Source organism: Passer montanus, unplaced genomic scaffold, assembly GCF_014805655.1.
Source record: "Passer montanus isolate IOZ18808 unplaced genomic scaffold, ASM1480565v1 scaffold36, whole genome shotgun sequence".
Taxonomy (NCBI): Eukaryota; Metazoa; Chordata; class Aves; order Passeriformes; family Passeridae; genus Passer; species Passer montanus.
Window position 1 is genome coordinate 4,004,821 of NW_024368374.1, and position 19,969 is coordinate 4,024,789.

At 43.1% G+C, this 19,969-nt stretch overlaps 2 protein-coding genes across 6 annotated transcripts in view; one reads left to right on the plus strand and one right to left on the minus strand.

Annotated features, from left to right (window-relative positions):
• Positions 1 to 2,106: 2,106 nt before the first annotated feature.
• MTRF1 (mitochondrial translation release factor 1) lies at positions 2,107 to 19,334 on the minus strand. 3 transcript variants are annotated; one of them, XM_039716806.1, is made up of 10 exons: positions 19,205 to 19,334; positions 12,057 to 12,515; positions 9,481 to 9,572; positions 8,580 to 8,661; positions 8,262 to 8,369; positions 8,008 to 8,180; positions 6,740 to 6,857; positions 5,611 to 5,747; positions 3,955 to 4,053; positions 2,107 to 2,331 (listed from the first exon to the last, which is right to left on the minus strand). In XM_039716806.1, exons 2-10 carry the CDS (start codon positions 12,490 to 12,492, stop codon positions 2,212 to 2,214), a joined length of 1,365 nt encoding a protein of 454 aa, XP_039572740.1. In that variant the 5' UTR covers positions 12,493 to 12,515; positions 19,205 to 19,334; the 3' UTR covers positions 2,107 to 2,211. The 3 variants fall into 3 exon arrangements, with proteins under 3 accessions (XP_039572740.1, XP_039572739.1, XP_039572741.1); XM_039716805.1 differs by lacking the exon at positions 19,205 to 19,334 and having other exon boundaries at positions 12,057 to 12,555; XM_039716807.1 differs by lacking the exon at positions 19,205 to 19,334 and having other exon boundaries at positions 12,208 to 12,330.
• Positions 19,023 to 19,969, plus strand: part of NAA16 (N-alpha-acetyltransferase 16, NatA auxiliary subunit) — a 62,643-nt gene continuing 61,696 nt past the window's right edge. For 2 of the 3 annotated variants that reach the window (XR_005628363.1, XM_039716797.1), the window contains exon 1: positions 19,023 to 19,222. Coding sequence is in view for 2 of the 3 variants with exons in the window: in XM_039716797.1 (XP_039572731.1) it covers positions 19,169 to 19,222 (54 nt within the window). In the remaining variant the exon portion in view is untranslated. The remainder of the gene's footprint in view (positions 19,223 to 19,969) is intronic. The other variant, XM_039716796.1, reaches the window with a different exon arrangement.

Consider the following 19,969-nt stretch of genomic DNA (forward strand, 5'->3'; position numbering starts at 1 on the left):
GTTTGGAGAAAACACTTTCAAATAACATGTTCTCAGTGAGAAAAAGCAAATATATCTGGTTTTAGTAAAGCAGAGCATTGCAGGCAGTGGCCTCCAGTAAAAGTGTTTCCACTCTATCCCAAATGTCATAGCAGTATTTTGCTGACATACACATGTCTATGCAATTGCAGGAAAAGCTTAGGACAAAGACCCTTCAGGATTTCCTGGGTCAAGCTGGCAGAAGGGACTCAGCTTCTAAATTTCAAGACCTGTATTTAGGACATCCAAAACTTAGTAAAGAGGGGAGCTGCTGTCTGCTTTCCCTCTTCTCATCACTCTGCACAAAACCATCAACAAAAAAGGGCTACAGAAGATTAATCAATCACAAATATCCATAAGGTCCTGCAGAAATATCACTGTCTTTCTTCCAGTAAAATAAATGAGGCTCATATTTTTAAGTGTTTCGATGATTTTGCATAGCAAAGAACTTCATAGACACTAACTAATCCTGGAAGTGGAGTCCTACTGTTTAAATTTTTAAACAAGGTTTTAAGAGAAACTTAGAAATGTTTGAGAGATATAATTAATAAAATTGATTGGTGCGTTTAATTGCATAATGAAAGTGAGAATGGTAATTGGATAACAATGTTAGCTGGATATTCTTCTATTACAGCTGATCATATTAGTTCTTACCAGTCTGTTGGCACTGGAAGAAGTATATGCTCAGCTGCAGATCTTTCTGGAGGGTTCTTTTTCTGCACTGCTTACTGAAAGAAGTCAAAGTCCAAATGAATCCTGAATTGCATGATAATAAGTTTCCTGATTGACTTGCAGAGCAACCAGTCAAGAAAAAAACAAACCAACCAACTCAACTGAAGCCCCAAAGCTTTTGTAATTACAGTGTTGGAAGCAAGAGAGAAATTGCCAGACAAAGCGTGCTGATAAGAACACATAAAAGAATGGGAAAATAACTGCAGAATGGAGGAACGGAGTATAATTTTCCTGCTTTCTTCCTCTTAGAAATTCTGTTTTTCTTAATTCATCTTTTTTCTTAGTTGAATAGTGTTACAATTGTTGCTATATAGACAGTAATAAAAACTACACCCTTTAGAAGAACATTTTCTCACACTGCATCATTCCTGATTACAAAACAAATATGCAAATCAAAATCAACCACAAGGCATAATTTAAATTGCAACAATGAACTGGTTCTTCTCATGCAGAAGACAGTGCAGAGCAGCTTTCCAGCAGAACCCAGGACAAGCAGGATGAAAAGATGCCATGATGTGGGAAGTGCACCCAGCTGAGCAGAGCACCAATCTTTGTGTCACCCTGAGCACGGAGCATTCCTGAGTCAGGCATACAAGGAGCGCCTGCCAGCGCCGCACACGTGCAGGGCAAAACATCAGCACGAGTCCTGCCAAAGCCAGGGGTGCCCTGTAGACACCTGGATCCCTTCAAGGACAGGCAAAGGCAGACATTCCCAAAGAGAGGAGCTCAATTCCAGAGCTACCTGGTTTGTTGAAATGCATCTGCAGTATGGACTCATTTTCTCTGCCAGGAGGCAAGGAGCTGCCTGTTACCTCATAAATTTAATTGAAAACTAGAGCACATTCTTCTACACTGCACACATGGGCCAGTCCCACCACAAGCTGACCCAAGAGTTCCTGGGAGACATTTAACAGGTTTCTCTTATAACATTCTGGCCCCTTCACTCCCTTTGCTTTTGAATATTTACTCTAAAAAAAATAAAGCATCTTAATACAAAGTTATTTCTAAGGTACTTAATTTAGGAAGTTCACACAATAAGTGGAAAAAAAAACCAAATAGTATTCAGGAGGCAAGATTCTAGACTATGTTAGGGGAGCTCAGTTTCTTTCACCTGGAGAGAAACATCTCCCACCACCAAATAAAAAGTGCACTATGTGGTATTTATTCTGCTCCACCACCACAATTCCGTGCCTTTCCAGTGTGATACTGTCAAGAGAAGGATCAGCTTAACAAAGCCCAGCTGCCAAGACAGGAGGAGTGTGCATACAGAACTCCAAGCTGATGCTTTTCTGCCAGGGCTGCTGCAATAAATTCAACCCACTTGCACCAAGATACAAAAAGAATAGTATCACACCCTGAAAAACAGAGTAATAGGTTTTAATCAACATATCATCTAACAAACACATCTGTTTTATTCAATTACCAAACACAACAATTCTGTTTTAATTCTCCTTGAGGTCTTCAGCCTCCTCCTTCTAAAGCCTGCAAATTTTCTAGATATTGGGTGACAGCCTCTATCTCTGCAAACTCCAGTAGTCTGTTGATTAGCTTATCCAGTGCTTCTTTCCCACTTAGAATTTCCTATGAAAAACAAAAGCAGACAAAATTATTACTAACTGTTCTTCAGCATTATTCTGAAACACCAACTACTCAAACCCCTGAAATGCACTTTGCCTGCAGTCCCTCCACTTGCTCATCCTTGCAGGTCCCTTCCATGTGAAAGCAGCAGTTGTGGACAGCAGCAGGACATCAGCTGCCTGCCTGTGCAAGGCACATGGATTCTGGCAGCAATAAAAGCAGCTACTGCCTTGGTTTCATGTAACCCATGTACCTACATGAAAATTCCCTGCAAGAACAATCAAGGATTGAAGAACCTCATTCAAATACTGTTGGCCACAGCAAGAGTGAGGCTGTTTTGCAAGCAAAGCTCAACTAACTTTTGTCAGGCACTTTATGGTTTCAGTTTCACTCAAGAAAGATCCAAACACTAAGGAACTGACTAACAAAAGCCACTTTTATGCAACCCTGAGGAACTATTTCCTCTGCCATTAACTATGAGCCATTTCATATTCATGTATGCCCTGCATCCTCTGGAGTTAGCCAGGACACCTGTGGGTACAGTTGGAAAAGTGTTTCTCCTTATGCAATAGCGCTTAGAGCAAAGTGGATACCTAAGCCAAAATATTGAGGGCTCACCCTAAACTTTGTTTTTCATAAATTAATTTTTTAAAAATCCATTATTAGGGGTCTTTTCCCATTGTAAAAAACCCCAATAAACAGAATGATAGAATGGCCTGGGTTGGAAGGTACAGGACAGATCATCCAGCTCCAAGCCCCCGCTGCTAGGGGCAGGGACAGCTTTCACTAGACCAGGTTGGTCAAAGCCCCATCCAACTCGGCCTTGAACACTTCCAGAGATGAGATACCCACAGCTTCACTGGGCAACCTGCTCCAGTGTCTCTCCACCGTCACAGTGAAGACATTTTTCCTAATATCTAATCTAAACGTACCCTATTTTAGTTTGAAGCCATTCCCCCTTGTCCTGTCACTACATGGTCTTGTAAAAATCTCCTTCTTTCTTGTAGGCTCCCTTTGAATGCTGGAAGGCTGCAATTAGGTCACCCCAAAGCTGTCTGTTTTCCAGGTTGAACAATCAGTAAGATTCAAGCCATATGCAGATATTTACTCAGACACAGGATGTCAGATAATCTTAAAATTAAAACATTCCAGTTTCAGTTTCTTTTAACTGTGGCCTGCAATGCAAACATAAAAGCTTTTCTCGTTCTTTACTCCAGCATTAGGAGGAGGAAAAAATGGCCTAACAAAAATAAAAAGTCCTTCCTGTCAGGTTTTTGGTTTGGATGTACTATGCTTCAAGAATCTCAAATGTCACTTGCCCAGTTTGGCCAAATGACTCATGGATCTCATTAAGAACTACATGCTTGGTCACTTTCCATTCACATGGTAGGAGAAAAACACACAAAGAAGTAGCAGCCAGTGAGCTACAGCCTGTGCCAGTAATCTCTAAGACTACAAGAAGGCAGGAAGGAAAGTTTAAGCTTTCTAAATCTAGTGTTCTGCTAGAGCAAAACTGGCTACTTTCTTCATAGACAGATATCTATATCTTAATTTGTACTCACTAAGTTAGTTTTTTCTTTTTATGGTAAATGTGAGTATCTGAATGCTCTCATAAGGAGCCCTTACCTTGATATTGCGTGCATCATATGAGATCCTGTGGTCAGTCACTCTGTCCTGGGTGAAGTTGTAAGTACGAATCCTCTCTGACTGGGCTCTTGTTCCCAACTGCAGCAAAGCAGGAAAAAAACAAAATCTGTTGAGTTTTAAAAAAACCAAATAGTACTCTAGAACAGGATGCTCAAAATAAACTGTAATAGATTAGCCTGTTCCAGCTACCAACCTAGTGGTCACTGGCTTGGCATTACTGAGCTGTACTGTCTGTGATTCTGTATCACACACCAAGTTTCTACATCCTCCAGCACATTTCTGTTCCCCCTCTGTAGCTGAAAGAACCACACAGCTTTCAAAGGCTGTGTTAGGTACCAAAGCCCTTACTTCAAAAAATACCCAAGTGGGGTTTTCTGGGGGGAGAGAGGGATGTAGCTTCCACACAAAATAATGAAAATAGGCTCCATTAATAATGGAAGCAGCACAGTCAATGTGTGGCTGTCAGACATTAGCACCAAAAGAGACTTAGAGTAAGAAGTGAAGTTACCCTCTAGTGGTGAAGTGTAAGAGTGCAAACAACAATTTTAACTTGAAGCAGAAACCCAAATGTAGCACTGTTGGGATTAAACACCTCACCAAACACTGTGGTCTCCACTAAAATGGAAAATTAAATGCTAAAAAACGCTCAGAGAAACAAATAGGTGTCCGTTTCAGTGGGCTTTGGTGAAAATTTCATCTGCACTCAACACATGTATTTAGAACATGGAATTTCTTGAATAAATTCCAAAGCATTAGGAAAGGTAATTCACTTTTGCCTTATTTTCCACACGTGTCATATAAATGAATATAAATATAAATATAAATATTTTATGCAGCTTTGAAGGCTCTCAAACTGAAATTAATAACAAAAGATAAATGGCTCACTGCTTACAAAGATGGGGTTAATAATCTGCAGGGACAATACACTTAAATCCAACCTGAAATAAGTGACTAAATAGCTGAGCTGGAAAATCTGGAGTACTGAGTAATTCCCTACTTCTGAAGCATTTTTATTCCAATAGATCACTGCTGAAGTTTGAACCACAAATGGGAAAATACTCAAAGAATGGGAAAAGAATGACAGGACACTTCAAGCGAAAAGCACACTTTGCAGCCTAACTTGAGGTAACTCTTCCAGAAGCTGTTTCTTCCTCAAAAGGTTACCTAAACTGTATCAAATAAGCTGCTACTTAATTGCATAGTGGCAGGATTGCTCATTTACTTGTTTCTCTCAAAACCTCCGTATGGCCTTAAAATAGTGTCCTTTAGAAACTTCTGAGAATTCCTGATCCTAGTTTTTATCGAATGTAACTTTTTACTGATGCGCAATTTGTGCAACTCTGGCCTTAATGGGGGCATTCAGTACACGATGTTGACTTTTCCCTTTTGAAAACTTTCAGCCAGTCTTTTGACCCTTCTTTCCAGCCACAGTTGATGTCTCTTTTCATTGCCTGAGAAGTCTACAATGCCATTGCACTGGGCTAAGTAAAGGCAGACTTACCATTTTGAAGCACAAGATTCTCCTCCCTTACAAGCACCCCTCATTTAGACACACACTCTCACTTGCTCTGTCCCCTCCACCCAAAGAGATGAGAAACAAATCTACAAGACAGATCTCAGCACCGCTTGCCTCACCTGCAGCTTCCTGGCGCTCTGCTCCTGACTGAGCTGCTTTTCAAGCACCTGCTGGTAGAGCTTCGCTCTCAGTGTCCGCAGGGCGATCTCCTTGTTCAGCTGCTGCGACCGCTCCTGCTGGCACTCCACTGCCAGCCCTGCACAAAGCACAGGCACCCCAGAGCCCATCAGGGCACAGAACAAACAAGCTGAATTCATTCTGACACATTAGGCAAATGAAACCTACTGCAGTGCTGGTTTGTAAGGCCTTACACACTGGCTAGAACCATTAGTGCGTTTTAAAACTTGTCACAGCTGCACCGGGCGGGTTTTGTTCTATGCTACAGAAAAGTCAGGGATATTTTAAAATTTCATTAAGCAATCAAGTTTCTGACATTGTAGTAAGAAACTGGGTTCACTCCAATTAGCTGTCATATGTTAAAAATGCAATTTGAACAGTCTACAAGAGCCTGTTTAAAAGAGTGTAACACAAGTTTTTAAAATCTTAGTCCAGATAAGCCCTTGGAGACTGGAAAATTCATTATTCTAGGAGAAATGGGTGCCTAATTAACAGTGGTGAGCCTTATTTCCCGTGCCTAAAGTGATTCTGCATCTTATGGAGAGAAGCCCACTGAGTTTCAATAAAACAAATCCCAAAAAAGACAGAGTGGTCCTTCCATCAATATACATTTTCCTTTCTATCCAATATATGATAGCATTATCTAGTACTGAATGAAGACCTTCAAGCCTTCTTTTTAATCAGTCATGTAACTACACAGATTCCAGCTAGGCTAAGCATGCCCTTGCTTGCCAGTGGCAATTACTGCTGAAGGTACAGAGCATACAGTACAAATTATTTACATCTTCTTCCCCATTCCTGTCACCCTCCATTTGTTCTTTCATCCTTCAAAGACAGTGTATTCATTAAACCCTCTCTCTGAAGACAGAACTGACATAATCACTGTGCCCCTGGTACACAGCTCCTTTCTCACACTGCCAGGCTACAAGAGGGATAGAAACAGAAGGGGCTACTTGTCTTTTTTTTTGGTATAAGGCCCAGCCCTGCAAGAGACAACCTGCAGGATCACAAGCTTCCTTTTCAAGATACAGAGTCAGTGGGATTAAGAGTGCAAAGTACAGCCAGACTTACCTGTAGGAAGGTGCACAATCCTCACAGCACTATCAGTTTTGTTAACATGTTGCCCTCCTGCTCCTTTGGCTCTGAACGTATCTATACGCAAATCTTTGGGATCCACTTTAACATCAACCTAGAATCAAAGAAAATTACTACTTTCTACTCATTCTAAAAATATTTGGATGTCAGTGACAGTCAGCATTAATAAGAAATGACTTCTTAAAAAATTGCTCCTTTACAACTGCTCCTAAGTAACAATCATAATCATTAAAATTTAAAAAATGCAGTATCAAATATCTCTGAAAAGCAAATGATGCCTTAAAGATTTCACTTCGTTTTTCAAATTCTTACTCCAGGTCCTTCACAAAACAAGGCATGTGTGTTTGTCAAACAAAACACAATCACAGTTTGCAAAACCACTAGCTTTGGCAGAGAGGCTAAGAAATAAGCAAATATTTTAAAACCACTTCTAAACAGCAGTGCAAGGATCTTGTTCATGAGTCAAACCTGAATGATCCTTGCAACAGTACTTAGAATCATCTGAGGAGAAAACAGGCATATCCAGATCTATTCAAGTAAGGACTGCCACACTGGAAATAGGAGGCCATGATGACCTGGACCATAGTTTGAGCTCAGTGGATGGGAAAGGAACATTCAGATCTGATCAATGTTGCAAGTAAAGTATAATGAAGAAGCAGGAGAAAGTGCAGGAAAAGCCTACAGGATCTGGTTTTGTTTATTTTTTTGTGTAAAATGGTGGTCTAAGTGAGAACTGTTCATATCAGTGAGATCTCAGACAGACTAGCCAACACATTCAAAGGAGACTGTCCCTGATTTACCAGAGAAGAGCACCAATAATTTACATGAAACAAAAAAAATCAAAAGGATGTACAGAATCCCATCACTATGAACACTGAGTATTTTCTTGGATATATTCTGTGTCTTAGTATGTGATGTAATTTAAAATTGGCTTACTCACAGCAGTGAGCCTTGTCAGTGTTGGGGCTGGAACACTTAAAAGAAATAATCACCCACTTACATGCCATTTCAGGCAACATCAAATCTATGCAAAGTTGCTTCTGATGATCCATTTATACACGTAAAGTACAAAGCCAAGGACTATCACCTCCCAGTCAGAGCACTGTGTTTCATTTGCTGAGACTTGCATGAAGCACTTGGTTATCATGAAATCCCCAAAACAGTAACATAGTTTTAAATAACACCTACACTAATGCCAAAATGGGTGAGCAGGGTTCCCCTTACCAAACCAATGAACAGTTTACCTCCTCTGGCTGAGGGAGGACAATGACTGACATTGTCCCAGTGTGAATACGCTGCATTCTTGATGACATGCCCGTCTCAGGGATTCGCTGGACTCGGTGAGTCCCTCCTTCATATTTCAGATGCCTGTAGACATTCTCTCCTGAAATATGAGCAGCAGCATGATGCAAGCCTCCTGGAGAGACAAATAGTGTATGACAAATACAGCAGAGAAACTGTATTCCGTTGTCTTGGAATCTCTGAAGAACTGCTGTACCTATCTCAGCCGGGGTATAGTTCACAATGTCAAAGGTCCAACGTTTGTAGTCGGCGTAGCTCTGGTACATGTCAAACATTTCTTTAGTGAACTGTTGGCAGATGTCCCCTAAAAATTAAAAGGCATTACCACATAAACAGCACTTTTTAGATTTATCTGCAACTCTAACCCCAGTCATTAGGCAGGTTAATGCTCATCTTTAGAAAGTATTACTTTATGCCAGTAAAGTATAAAAAAAGCTTTAAGAATAAACCATAAGAGGTTTAATGGTGTTGGATGGAGGTTGGAAGTAATCTTCACTGTAGGGGCTTTGCTGACCTCCAGTTGTTCTGCCAGCTGTCACTTCTAATATGACAGGACTTCTATCATATTTTTCCTTTGGCACTAGAAGCTGGAAAAGCTGAAAAAAAAAACAGAATGCCATTATCTCTGTCATGACCCTGGATCTTCTCTTAATCAAATTTACAGCCACACTTCAGAATTGCCACAGCCTGAGCACACACAACCACTGCCTTCCTTTGACAAGCTAGTTAAGTAGGACTAAAAGCTGTCCAATGACCATTGCAACTCAGTGCAATCAGTGTGAAAATGCAACATGCTAGCGCATCCACATGAAAGCGAGATGAAAGTCCAGTCCTGCCAAGTCAGGTGCCAGGTCACTCACCCCAGCCCCAGCTACCTATGAAGACAAAGTTATTAACTAACCCAGACAATCTTTACAATAATCTTATTTTTCAGAAAGTCACATTTCGTATTATTTCAGTCTGAGTATCGAAATGAGCCCAAACACAGTGGTCTCCACTGAATTGTTTCAACTTCTTTGCTTTTATTTTCCCCACTCATGGGATGCTGTCAGCTGAAGAGAAAATGAAGGACTGCAAGTTCTAATCAGAAATCCCTCAAGTGCGCATGGTCCACTACCACAGTTACTAGGATGTTATGTCAAATCTCAGTAGCACAGACTCACCACTTTTTTAATCCCCTTCAGCATTTGAAGACAGACAAGCAAGCAAGAGAAATTACTCAATCATCTCCTAAGACACAATTGTCACTAAGAAGCTCATTAATAATTAATGTTGCCACTTCTTATCAGGGAGAATACAGAAGCTGGACTTCTGTTTCATTAAACTCAAGTGTCAGAATCTATTAGTAAGATCATAGAGGAAAGCTTTTCTGACATCTTTATTTTCAAAGCTGTAAAATTTTACCTCAGGCTCACCTTTCTGCACAACATGTTCATTTTTCTATCCAAGCTTTCCTTCTCTTCTAAGGCAAGCTCTAGAAGTTGTTTCTCATCTCTGCTGCCTAGTTCTAAATTCGAACAAGAGGAATACATGTTAGCCAATCTCACCTAGAGCAAATTATAACACAGCTGTCCAAAGACATGCACTGCAGCTCAGAAAAGCTTGTAGTGTTTTGCCAGCATAAAATACTCAAATAAGAGCAGCCCAAGCTAGGATACACATTGCTAACTCAATGACACTATTTTCCAGGTGTGCTAGAAGGAGCAGCAGATATTTTACCTGTGATTAGACTGCCCCATCCCACATTTTAGAGCTTACTAACAAACTACAACACATTCTCAGGTAAAGCTCACAGAAGCTCCAAGCCTTTTCTGCTATGGAGGCTCCAGCTCACAGTAACAAAAAACATTGATCAGTTAGCAACAGATTATACAAAACAGAAACTTGGAAGACAGTTGGAGACAAGTGGAAAACCTGTCACTGCTGAAACAGGGAAACCCCTCTCCTTTTCATCTTTCTGTCCACTTTTCTACTCACCAGAAAGTGAAACAGTTCAACTCACTGAAATTAAAAAGCAAGTCTGATTGAATAAGCACACATTTTTACCATGCCAAGTTGAACTGGATTTAAATTACAACTGGACAATTACCAACACAAATGAGGAGGGAATGGCTGAAGCCAGCTTTGAGCAGCTGCGAGTAAGAATGAGGGAACAAAGCAACAAAGAGAAGGTGAAAACCTTCTGCCTTGTGGCCAGCATGGAAACAATAGGTTTGTCTCAGATGCAGCATAAACCTGGACTCTCAATTGCTTCTAGCTGGTCCAAAAAGTATTGATCAGTTAGATAAACAGTATCAAATTAACTACTGTCAACAGTCTGGTGGTGACCAGTGAGCTTAAGGTTCAAAGGATTGGTATCCCATTCCTACCTCCCTTCAAAACAGAATTCACTTAACCTACCTTGTGACTCACGTCACCAGAGGGAAACTGGGAAATATTTTTCTGCTTCACTGAGTGTTGCAAATATAAAATCCTACATCAATTGTCAGGAATTCAGGTAGCAGAGAGAAGAGGGTCAATTAGGGAGCTAAGTGGAAAACAGTGAATAGCCAAAGGAAGGGGATGTCTGTGTTTTAACCTGGCAACAGGATAAATGGTACAGACAGAATAATGTGGCTCTATTTAATTAATTTACTGGCTGTAACTTTTTACCATTCTTTTCCCTTCTTTCAACTAGACCTCACACCATCTCTCCACATCATAACTTATGGAATTAGAGAAGTCTTCATTATATTCATTTGCTTCAAAAACAGCCTAAGCTGAAATATTGATTTTCCAGTTTTCTTAATACTTTTCAAGAGCATTTATCTTTCAGCATTAAATTTTTGTACCTTGTCTCCTTCACTCTTTCTCCACTTTTCTCCAGTGAAGAGAATTAGAGAGGGCTGAGGATTAAAACATTTTAAATAAGCACTTTTTTCCAAAAGCACAAACATATTTTATTTTTAAAAACTGAAGTATACAACTGTTTTCTACCTATCTAAATAAGATACATTTACATATTTATTTTATTATGTCTCTTACTGTTTTGTCCACACCCCTTGTCTCTCTCTCTGAAAAGCACCATGTCCTCCTCCGTTTACACTGCTGGGTACTGATTTCTCCTGTCCTTTGATTTTCCCCTCCTTCACTGCTTTAATGCAAACCCCATTCTCTGCAGGTCAGCGTTTCCCTCTCTTGGCTGAATACTTACCACTGTAGCAGTGGTAAGCATTTACCATTTTTTCCTTCCTACTGTGTGCACCTTCTCACACTTGTAACAATACTGGTGTTTTTTCCCAAATGTTGCACCATTACTTATTTTGTAAATTCTTTTATTTATTCCCTCTGTACTTTCTTATTCCTAAATGGTGCAAAAACCAGTTACAATTTTTAATTATTTTTTACCACAACTTCTACTGTAGCAGACCACTGAAAAACAGCAGCTTCTTAAACAACCATCATTCTTTATTCCTTAAAGGACTCCCCAAATATTTTCAAAGAAATATTAGCTTTTGCCATTTAAATTGGAAGCGGACAACTCAGAGCCTAATGAAAGTTCATGTCATTTGCTCAATAAATATCACTGAACTGGTCAGGTGGAATCCCATTTTAAATAACACGGCTGAGGTCTGCATCTATCAAAGGTTTTAGCATCGCTAATTTTTTTTCTTCTGTTCGAACTGCTCTCAGTTCAACCAAAAAATAACCTCAAAATTAATGCTTCCCAACTATTTCTGTTAGACGGATATCCCTGAGGTTCCAGACAATCTCTACTCCCCCAAAATTACCATATTAAGACCTCAAACTAAAGTGAGGTGAGATGAAAAACAGAGGGATGTGACTGGATGCAGAAAGCCCTTGCAGCACACAAGCTCCTGGGAGCAGGGAGGACCAGGGAGTGTTCCATGGCTGACTGAACTTACAAGCTTTCCTCAAAGGCTGGCCAATGACATTTATCACAAGCACAGCTGCTGTTCTGAAGCAAGCAAGTAGACGTGTTTTCCTTTACCTGTGCACATTGCTTCTAACTCCTGAACTTCTCTTTCAGCCTCTTTGATTTCTTGAAACGCAGCTGCAATGGGGGACAGATCGGCACATCTTCTCCTCAGGGTTCTTTGCTCAAAGTCATTTAATGAGTGTGCACTTAACTGATGACTAACCTGCTGGTATTCCTTGCTGAGAGACTCCAGATACTTCTGCACAGCCTCGTGCTTCCACAAAGCTTGAGAATCCTGATGGTTTTTCCTGTGCCAACTGTTAAAAGACAGAGTGAATCTAGCTGTGTCCAATAAAGGTTTTGGCCTCCAAAATCCATGGTTGTGCAGTCCCACCATGCAGCCTATCTTCTTTGCAACAGGAGGGAGAAGACAGCTGTCAAGTTGGCTGTGACAGCAGCAATTGGCAAGCAGGCTCTTGAAAAGGCAGACCTTTCGGAAAGGCTTCATTTTGTTTCTTATTTTTCCACCACCTGAAATTAAAAGTTCACAGTACATTGACCAGTGTTGTTATCTAGAAAAATAAAGCATTCTAGTTAAAAAACCCCACAACAAACAAACACAAGGACAGTATCAAGCCCATATCCTGGTTTGAGTACACCGACACAAATGCAACTGTCATCGACAAAAGTATTCCTGTTTTAGTCCCAGTTTAAATCAGAAGCTCTTACCATTACCATTGTTCTCACTGAGGGTTGGAAAAAGTCTTTTCTCTCCTCTCTCCAAACAGGTTTTTAAACTATGGAAAAGCTCCTGTGGGTGAGGCTTTACTGACAATAGCTTCATTTGCCATATGTCTCATCAGAAAAATCCAAACATTTCATGCCTTACTGATGAAAGAAAAATGTTGCTGAGAAGGCAAATCAATACTAGAGGTAAAGAACTCTATGCAGAGAATGTAAGAAATGTCCAGAATTATGTGCCAAATTATATCCACTACCATAAAAGGAGGACATTAGTAGATGACCACACAACATATCAGTCAATAGGACTGCAATGCACTTACAAAAAAAAATCACTCACTCATACATGAAAAAGACAGGAGAACTTCTTTATGTGCTTTATGTCCCCTGCATACTCCTTACTGTGATGTATTTACACTTAAACAACGTAATATTTTCCATCCAAAAAGTGAGTAAGAAGCAGGTACTCTGAAATACAACTCCAATATTTATCTGAGACATTTGGCCTACAGTTTTATAAAACCCAGGCTCCCCTTAGCTGCTCTATGAAAGATCATTTCCTCTTATACCATCAACATTGCAAACTATGTTATGAATTACTACTGTGCTCTAAAATTTTATACTGGAGTGCAAGACTCTACCAGGAAGACAACACTGAGATCACACTTAGTCTAGGGCTACTCCCACAGAAAAGGTTTAACATACAAAGAAGCATTTCTAGTAACCCTGCCAGTGCCACGGTCCCATCTGCCCACTGATTTCTACAAAAAAGTGGATTCTGAGAAAATAAGAGCATGAACCTTTTTGCAACAAGATCCAGAAACACACATTTCAGTTTCCTGACAAAATTATTTTTTACTCATCAGTGACAAGACCTTCTGTGCATCTTCATGCATTTTACTAACAAATTACTGTGACACTCCAACTATTCAACTCACCCGCTATTCTCACCTATTTACTGACATGCATTTGTCCATAAAGAAGAAAGAGCAATATGCAGTAGAATCAGAAATACTGCATCTTATCTTAATGCTTGTTTTACTACCTACAGAAGGAGGCAAGGACCTTTATTCTACTTCTGCACCCTTGCCAGATTCCCCAGCCAGCAGCTGCTATCGAATCCACAGCAGCAACTTCAAGGCTGCTTTAACATACAGAAAGCAAATTATACCCCTCCTGGATTGCTATAGTGACTAAAACCAGTTGCAGCAGAGGAATCCTCTTCCCTTCACCAGGAACACAGCAAAAGGCACAAAATCAGGCTCATCATCTATGATCCTAGATTTAGGCATAAGTGGACTCAGTGCCAAGAGACCTAATTCTGCTGATGAATATGGACTTGCTCCAGGATCAGCATGGCCCATTTTTGTTTGGCTAAGTGCTGACCATCATCAACTCAATTTTAAATCATTAATGCTATATTTTATTCCAATACATTAATTAAACATATCAATTACAACCATCTAGCTAACTTTTACTGGTGTAGTTAAGAAGCAATGTACTCAAATAATAACAAATTTGCTGTATTGCTTTGCCTGAGCTCTCAGAAATAAAATTCTTGGGTTTAAAAGCAAAAAAAAAGATAATGAAATAAATGAAATAACACAGACCTTCAAGCCTTCAAGGAAGTCAGAAGCTTCAAAAATAATTTTGTTATGTTAAATAAAAAATGTATCTCCTTCTCAGAATGGGGCTGCCACACCTTATTTGCATAAACAGACATATAACTTTTATGGAGCTATAAGCATTAGATGACCTATTAATTGATCTCCAAACCAGATTTTAATAACTTTTAAATGTGATTAAAACTACCTCGTGCACACCACAAATCGAAAACCAGTAAGCAAAAGTGACAACTGTAACTGCCCAATTAAAATAATAATTTTTAAAAAACAATTTCAAGACAGGAAAGAGCTCTCAATCTTGCCAACACTTTCGGAAGTTACAAACATAAAATGCGTTTGTAACAACCAAGGATGCGACCGGCGCCACGCAGCAGCACTTAGGCACACAGGAATTGGCAGGTGCCGGCAGGAGGAGGCACTCCAGGGCTGGCCCACCGGATCAGGAGCAGCCCGAGCCGCGGGAGCACGTCCTGCACACCTCCGCCTCCACCACGGCCCCGCAGCAGAGCCCCCGAGAGCCGCTGCGGGGCTCAAGGGGCAGCGAGAGAGAGGCGGGAGCGGGCAGGGAGAGGCGGGAGCGGGCAGGGACAGGAGCGGGCAGGGAGAGTCAGGAGCGGGCAGGGACAGGAGCGGGCAGGGAGAAGCGGGAGCAGCGGCGGGGTGGGGGCTGCCCACTGCCCGCTGCCCGGCGGGGCTCCGGCACTCACCGTCCGCATTCCCGGACGCCGCTGGGATCCCGGCCCGGCCCGCGGGCGCGCGGCGGACGGGAAGTGCAGCGCGCGCACTCCCAGTCCCAGCATGCCTGCGGGAAAACGCGCTTCCCGTCCCCCCCGCTGCCCGGGCAGCGCCTGGGCCACGCCGGCGGCAAAGGCAGCCCCCGCCCTGCCAATCTGATTGATTTCAGAGACATCTGAATAAAATCACATTAATCTCCACTTTGTGTCAAAGCTTACCATTCAATTCTATTTAAAATGAATTATTGCTATTCTACTAAAGGCAAACAAAATATTAATAAAAATTGCCATTCTGATTATGACTATGCTAGTTTGCTGCAGCTTCCTCATAAAGTATGCTTTCAAACATATTATTTATGTGGACATTTTAAAAGCTATTATTAAATATTATACCACTACCTCCCTAGTTAAAATTTTAAAAAAATTTAAGCAATGGGTTTTTATACCTATAACCACCAAAATACCTTTCTTCTCAGCTACTGTCATTCTACAAAATTAAAAAAAATAAGGTAAAATTTTTGTATTTGGCATGTAAAACATCACTGGGATTTGGCATGGTAAATATTTCAAAAGACTGAAAACGGGACCAATGAATGCATAGGACTGGGATCAAAGCTCAGCGCCTGAATGACAACTAACCGCTTGTTTAGGCCTGAGGACAGGTTCTGGCTCTGCTCAACCCGTGGGTACAGGAGGCAAGGCAGACAGATGGAAAACCACTTCCAGAGAACAGGACCCACCCGAGAGTTGGTCCACAGAAAACAGCACCCTGAAATCTTCCCCAGGCCTGCCTCTTCTTCTACTATGACTTCTGGGGCTCAGTGAAACGAAATAATAAAATTGTACTTGCACTGGTACTCTAAATGTGCAACTTGATACTTAAAAATATTGGGAAGGTCCTCTCTGGGAGGACAACCAAGAACCTAATAACTTGAAACTGCAAGTAGACCTCATGCTCCAAAATTGGTTTAAAAAGAAGAAGGTAGGCCAAGGAAAATCAAATCAGCTTCTACTCCAGCCAGTAATGGTTCTTGCATTAAATCCTCTGATTAAACATGATCATGTTCAGGTTTATTATGCCTTGTGGGTGAATGTTTTAACTTAAGTGTGAAAATAGAGACTGGAACAAAGTCCTGCTCCCTCCCTACCAGGCAGCAGAGCACGGAGGGGCTACACAGCCAAGCCAAGGCTGGAGTCTGTGCAGCCAGCAGGGCTGCCAGGGACCATGCACCACAGGACCTGTCCATGCAGCTCATACTCAAAACATGGAAGATACACTCTTTCACTAAGTTTACCCTGTGCTTTTAGACTGCAGTATGGGAACTGGGTATGAAGGATGTGGAATCTGCTTCTACCCCTCTCACAGCTTGTTTCAATGGCATAAAACCTGCATGGCTGAAGCAGCAGCTGCTGATGGAGCTGGTGAGGATAAGGGGTTATGGGGCATGGGCTCTTTGGGGCAGGGTGCCATCACCTTCCTGAGCAGCCCAGTGACATTGGCTGCAGAAGGGAAGAGTGACAGCAGTAAGACAGCTGGGCTCTGGGGCTTCAGGATACACACGGTGGTCCTGTACTTTAAAACCCAGCACTATTAATCTGCCAACTTAGAAACTGGAGGCAAAGGGATGGCTCATCAGACAGAACAGGCTCCAGGCCTTGCAACATGCTTGGCTTGAAGGCAGGTCCATGCCCACGCAGGGGCCCTAACTGGGTTTAGTGGTGTGTGAGCATCTCCCCGCAAAAATAGCAAACTTGTTACCCTGTATGTAACACTTCAATATTGTTCTCCCCTTTCAGCCCAAACAGTTCAGACTTCTGCAATCTTTCTGTTTGAAGGAAAAAATGGTGACAGAATCATACGCGTCTTGAATACAGTCCTGTTTATTAACAAAGCCTGTAGAGAGAGCTTTGTTTTGCCCAGCACAGTGGGATTAAATGACAAGAAGTTTTCTTGACTGCGCTCCCAAACCTCACTTTCAGTTGGAGCTCTGCCTTCCCACAAAGCTAATTTCTTTGTTTATTCTCTCCCAGCTAGCCTACAAACGTTTCTTTTATTGCCTCCCTGCTTTCCTTTTCTTGCTGCTTTTAACAGACTTTTAATATGGACACATCTAGATGCAAATTGAACCCCTGCCTCTTATTTGCAATTTTGCCTACTTTCAGACAGCATTCTTTCCAGTGTTTGTACTATCAGGAAACAGAGACCTTTAGCTATCAAAAACAGCCTTATTGCTTCAAATCAAAGGTCCACCTAGCACCACATTTGCCTGACTATTCTCCATGATGCATCGGTTTATCATTCAGTCCAAACAGAGGCATAATAAGTCTTTTGCCATGACAGAAACTAGGGTTCATAGAGTCGAGGCTTCAGCTAGTTGTTAGAAGTGCTGAAGACATGCCATGGTACAAACAGGCTCTGAAAATGATGCTGCAGGGCAAAGCCAAGCTGCCATCCCTCTCAGTAATACTCCTGCTTTGTAAAAATTGGATACCCAATGCAGCACTATTACAGCATATAGCAGAAAGAACAATAAATTGGGTACTGCATGTGGAAAACACATACTGTCATTAGTGACCCTGCTGACATCATTAGAAGCATGCCAGAACAAAAAAGTGAGAAATAAACACAATAGAGATAATCCTTATGACAGACCATACATCTAGAGAGATTAACAAAACACTGTGGTAACCAACAACCATTCACTAAAAGTGTCCATAACTTGATGGCTCAGCTATAAAGAACCATATCAAAACATATACTTTATATTATTTTCTTTTTCTTTTTTTTTTTTTTTTTTTACTTATTAGTCTTCAAGTTATTAGGCTGACATGCAGGTTACTCTCTTCCAAGAAATTGTCGACTGTCTTGTTCCCTCTGTTAGCCAGAAAGGAAAGCAGCTATCATGTCATCAGCTTCAGCAAGGCTTATGTCAAGTCAAGGACATGCTGCTTGGGAACTTCAGTCTCATAGCCATCTGCTCACCGAGTACCAAATAAAATATATTAAGTGCACAGACTTTCTAATTGGCTCTTGTGAGTTTCTGTTTCGCACACACTTGCTTTACTTGGGGATATCGATCATCATCTTCGACTGTAGGTGGGTAGCCATATCAGTACAGAACTAAGATACTTTGAAGTAAATGCCAAAATATAATTAATATTTTTAAAGGTTAATTATATAAACAGAGATTTTAATTGCAGTCGCCTAGTTTGTTTTACCCATAAGATGGTCTTTTTATTCGGTTGTAACCTTGACAGTTTAACCAATTTTCCTTTTAAGTAATGCCCTAGGCTATGTAGTTTTAGCACTCCTGGTTGTTGGTGGTTTTGGCTTGGTTTTGTTTATAAGAATGATTTTTGGGAATAACAAGAAAAAAAAATAAAGACCTTAGACCTCCTTCGGTGAAGGAGCCAAGCGGTGAAAAAACGCCGCTGTTCTGTGGACGCACGATGGTGTCGGCAAGTTTTACATAACCAACTGCTGAAAATGCCTTAATGCGACGGGGGCCGTCCCCGCTTGCTCAAAGCCTGCTTTGCCAAGTTTGCTGTTGTTTCCTTAAATACCAGCCAGGGCACTGCAAGCCCGCAGAGCCTCTCCGAGCCCCGCCGCCGACAGAGGCTGCGCTCCTTCCCAACGCCGCCTCCCTCCCAGGCTTGCGGGCAGCCTGGCTCCCCGAAGCGGCCGTTTGAGCGCCGGGAGCGGAGCGCTTCAGCCGCCACGCCGGGAATCGCGCAGGGAATCACGGAGGGAATCCTCGCTCCGTGCCCTGGGGCCGGGCGGGCGGAGGGGGTGTCTGTGAGGGGGAGCGGCACCGCGCCTGCGCCGAGGGGACCCCGGCGGCCATTTTGCAGCGTCAGGCGGGCTGCGAGGCGCCCCGGCAGCTGCGCAGAGGGGCACGGGGGAGCCGGCGGGGAGGGCGGGCGGCGCAGGGCTATGAGTTAAAGTGCCGCCGCCGCCGCCCCGCCGAGTTCGGGCTTTTCCTCCCCGGCGTTCCCCCCTCCTCCCATCCCTCGTACCGACAGCCGCCCCTCCCGGGCTGCCCCCACCCCCGCCAGCCGTGCCTGTCCCAGGGCCGCCCGCGCCATGCCGTCCGTGCCGCTGCCGCCCAAGGAGAGCAACCTCTTCAAGCGGATCCTGGTGAGCCACCGGCCCCGCTCCTCTCTCCTCCTCCCGCCGCCGCTTCTCCCTCCTCTTCCCTCTGGCTCGCCGGCCTCGCTCGGTGCCCTCCGGGTCACTTCGCCCGCCGCCGGAGTTGGCCCCGGCTGAGCGCACACGGATGCGGCGGCCGCGCTCGCCGGGGGGAGCCGGGCTGCCGTCGCCTCTTCGCCCCGGTTCGTCCCCGCTTCCTTCCTTCCTTTGTCTGGGGCCCGCCGAGCAGGCCGGGCGAGCCGCCCCTGCTCGTGTTGGCGGCCGGGAAGGGCTGGTGTGGCCCCCGGCCGGGGGAGGGCGGGAAGGAGGGAGGGAGCCAGGCAGCCTCCCCGGGCCGCCGAGCGCCTTCCTCCCGCCCGCCGCGGGCACTGCGGGGCCAGCCGGGGCTGCGCCGCCGCTCCCCTGCCCGCGCTGCGCGCAGGGAGAAGAGCTCGGAGCGCGGCGCGAGTGGAGCAGTGTGTGCTGGTGCTTGGTTGATTGCCATCTGCGCTCATTTCCAGCGAGAGCTTCGGCTTTGGTGTAGGGGCTGGGTTAAAAGTAGTTCGCTCGCTCAGCAGTTTTGAGTGTAGTTGAAGACGTGTGGTGGAATGAAGTATCCTGCTTCTTGTGTGTGTCCTTTGGAGGACTTGTCTCAACTCCTTTGTGCTGGGCGAATTCCGCTCTTTGAGACTTAACGGTGCAAGGGACGGTTTAGTGTTTGCGAGTTTTGAAGAACGAGCTCGCTTTAGCTGTGAG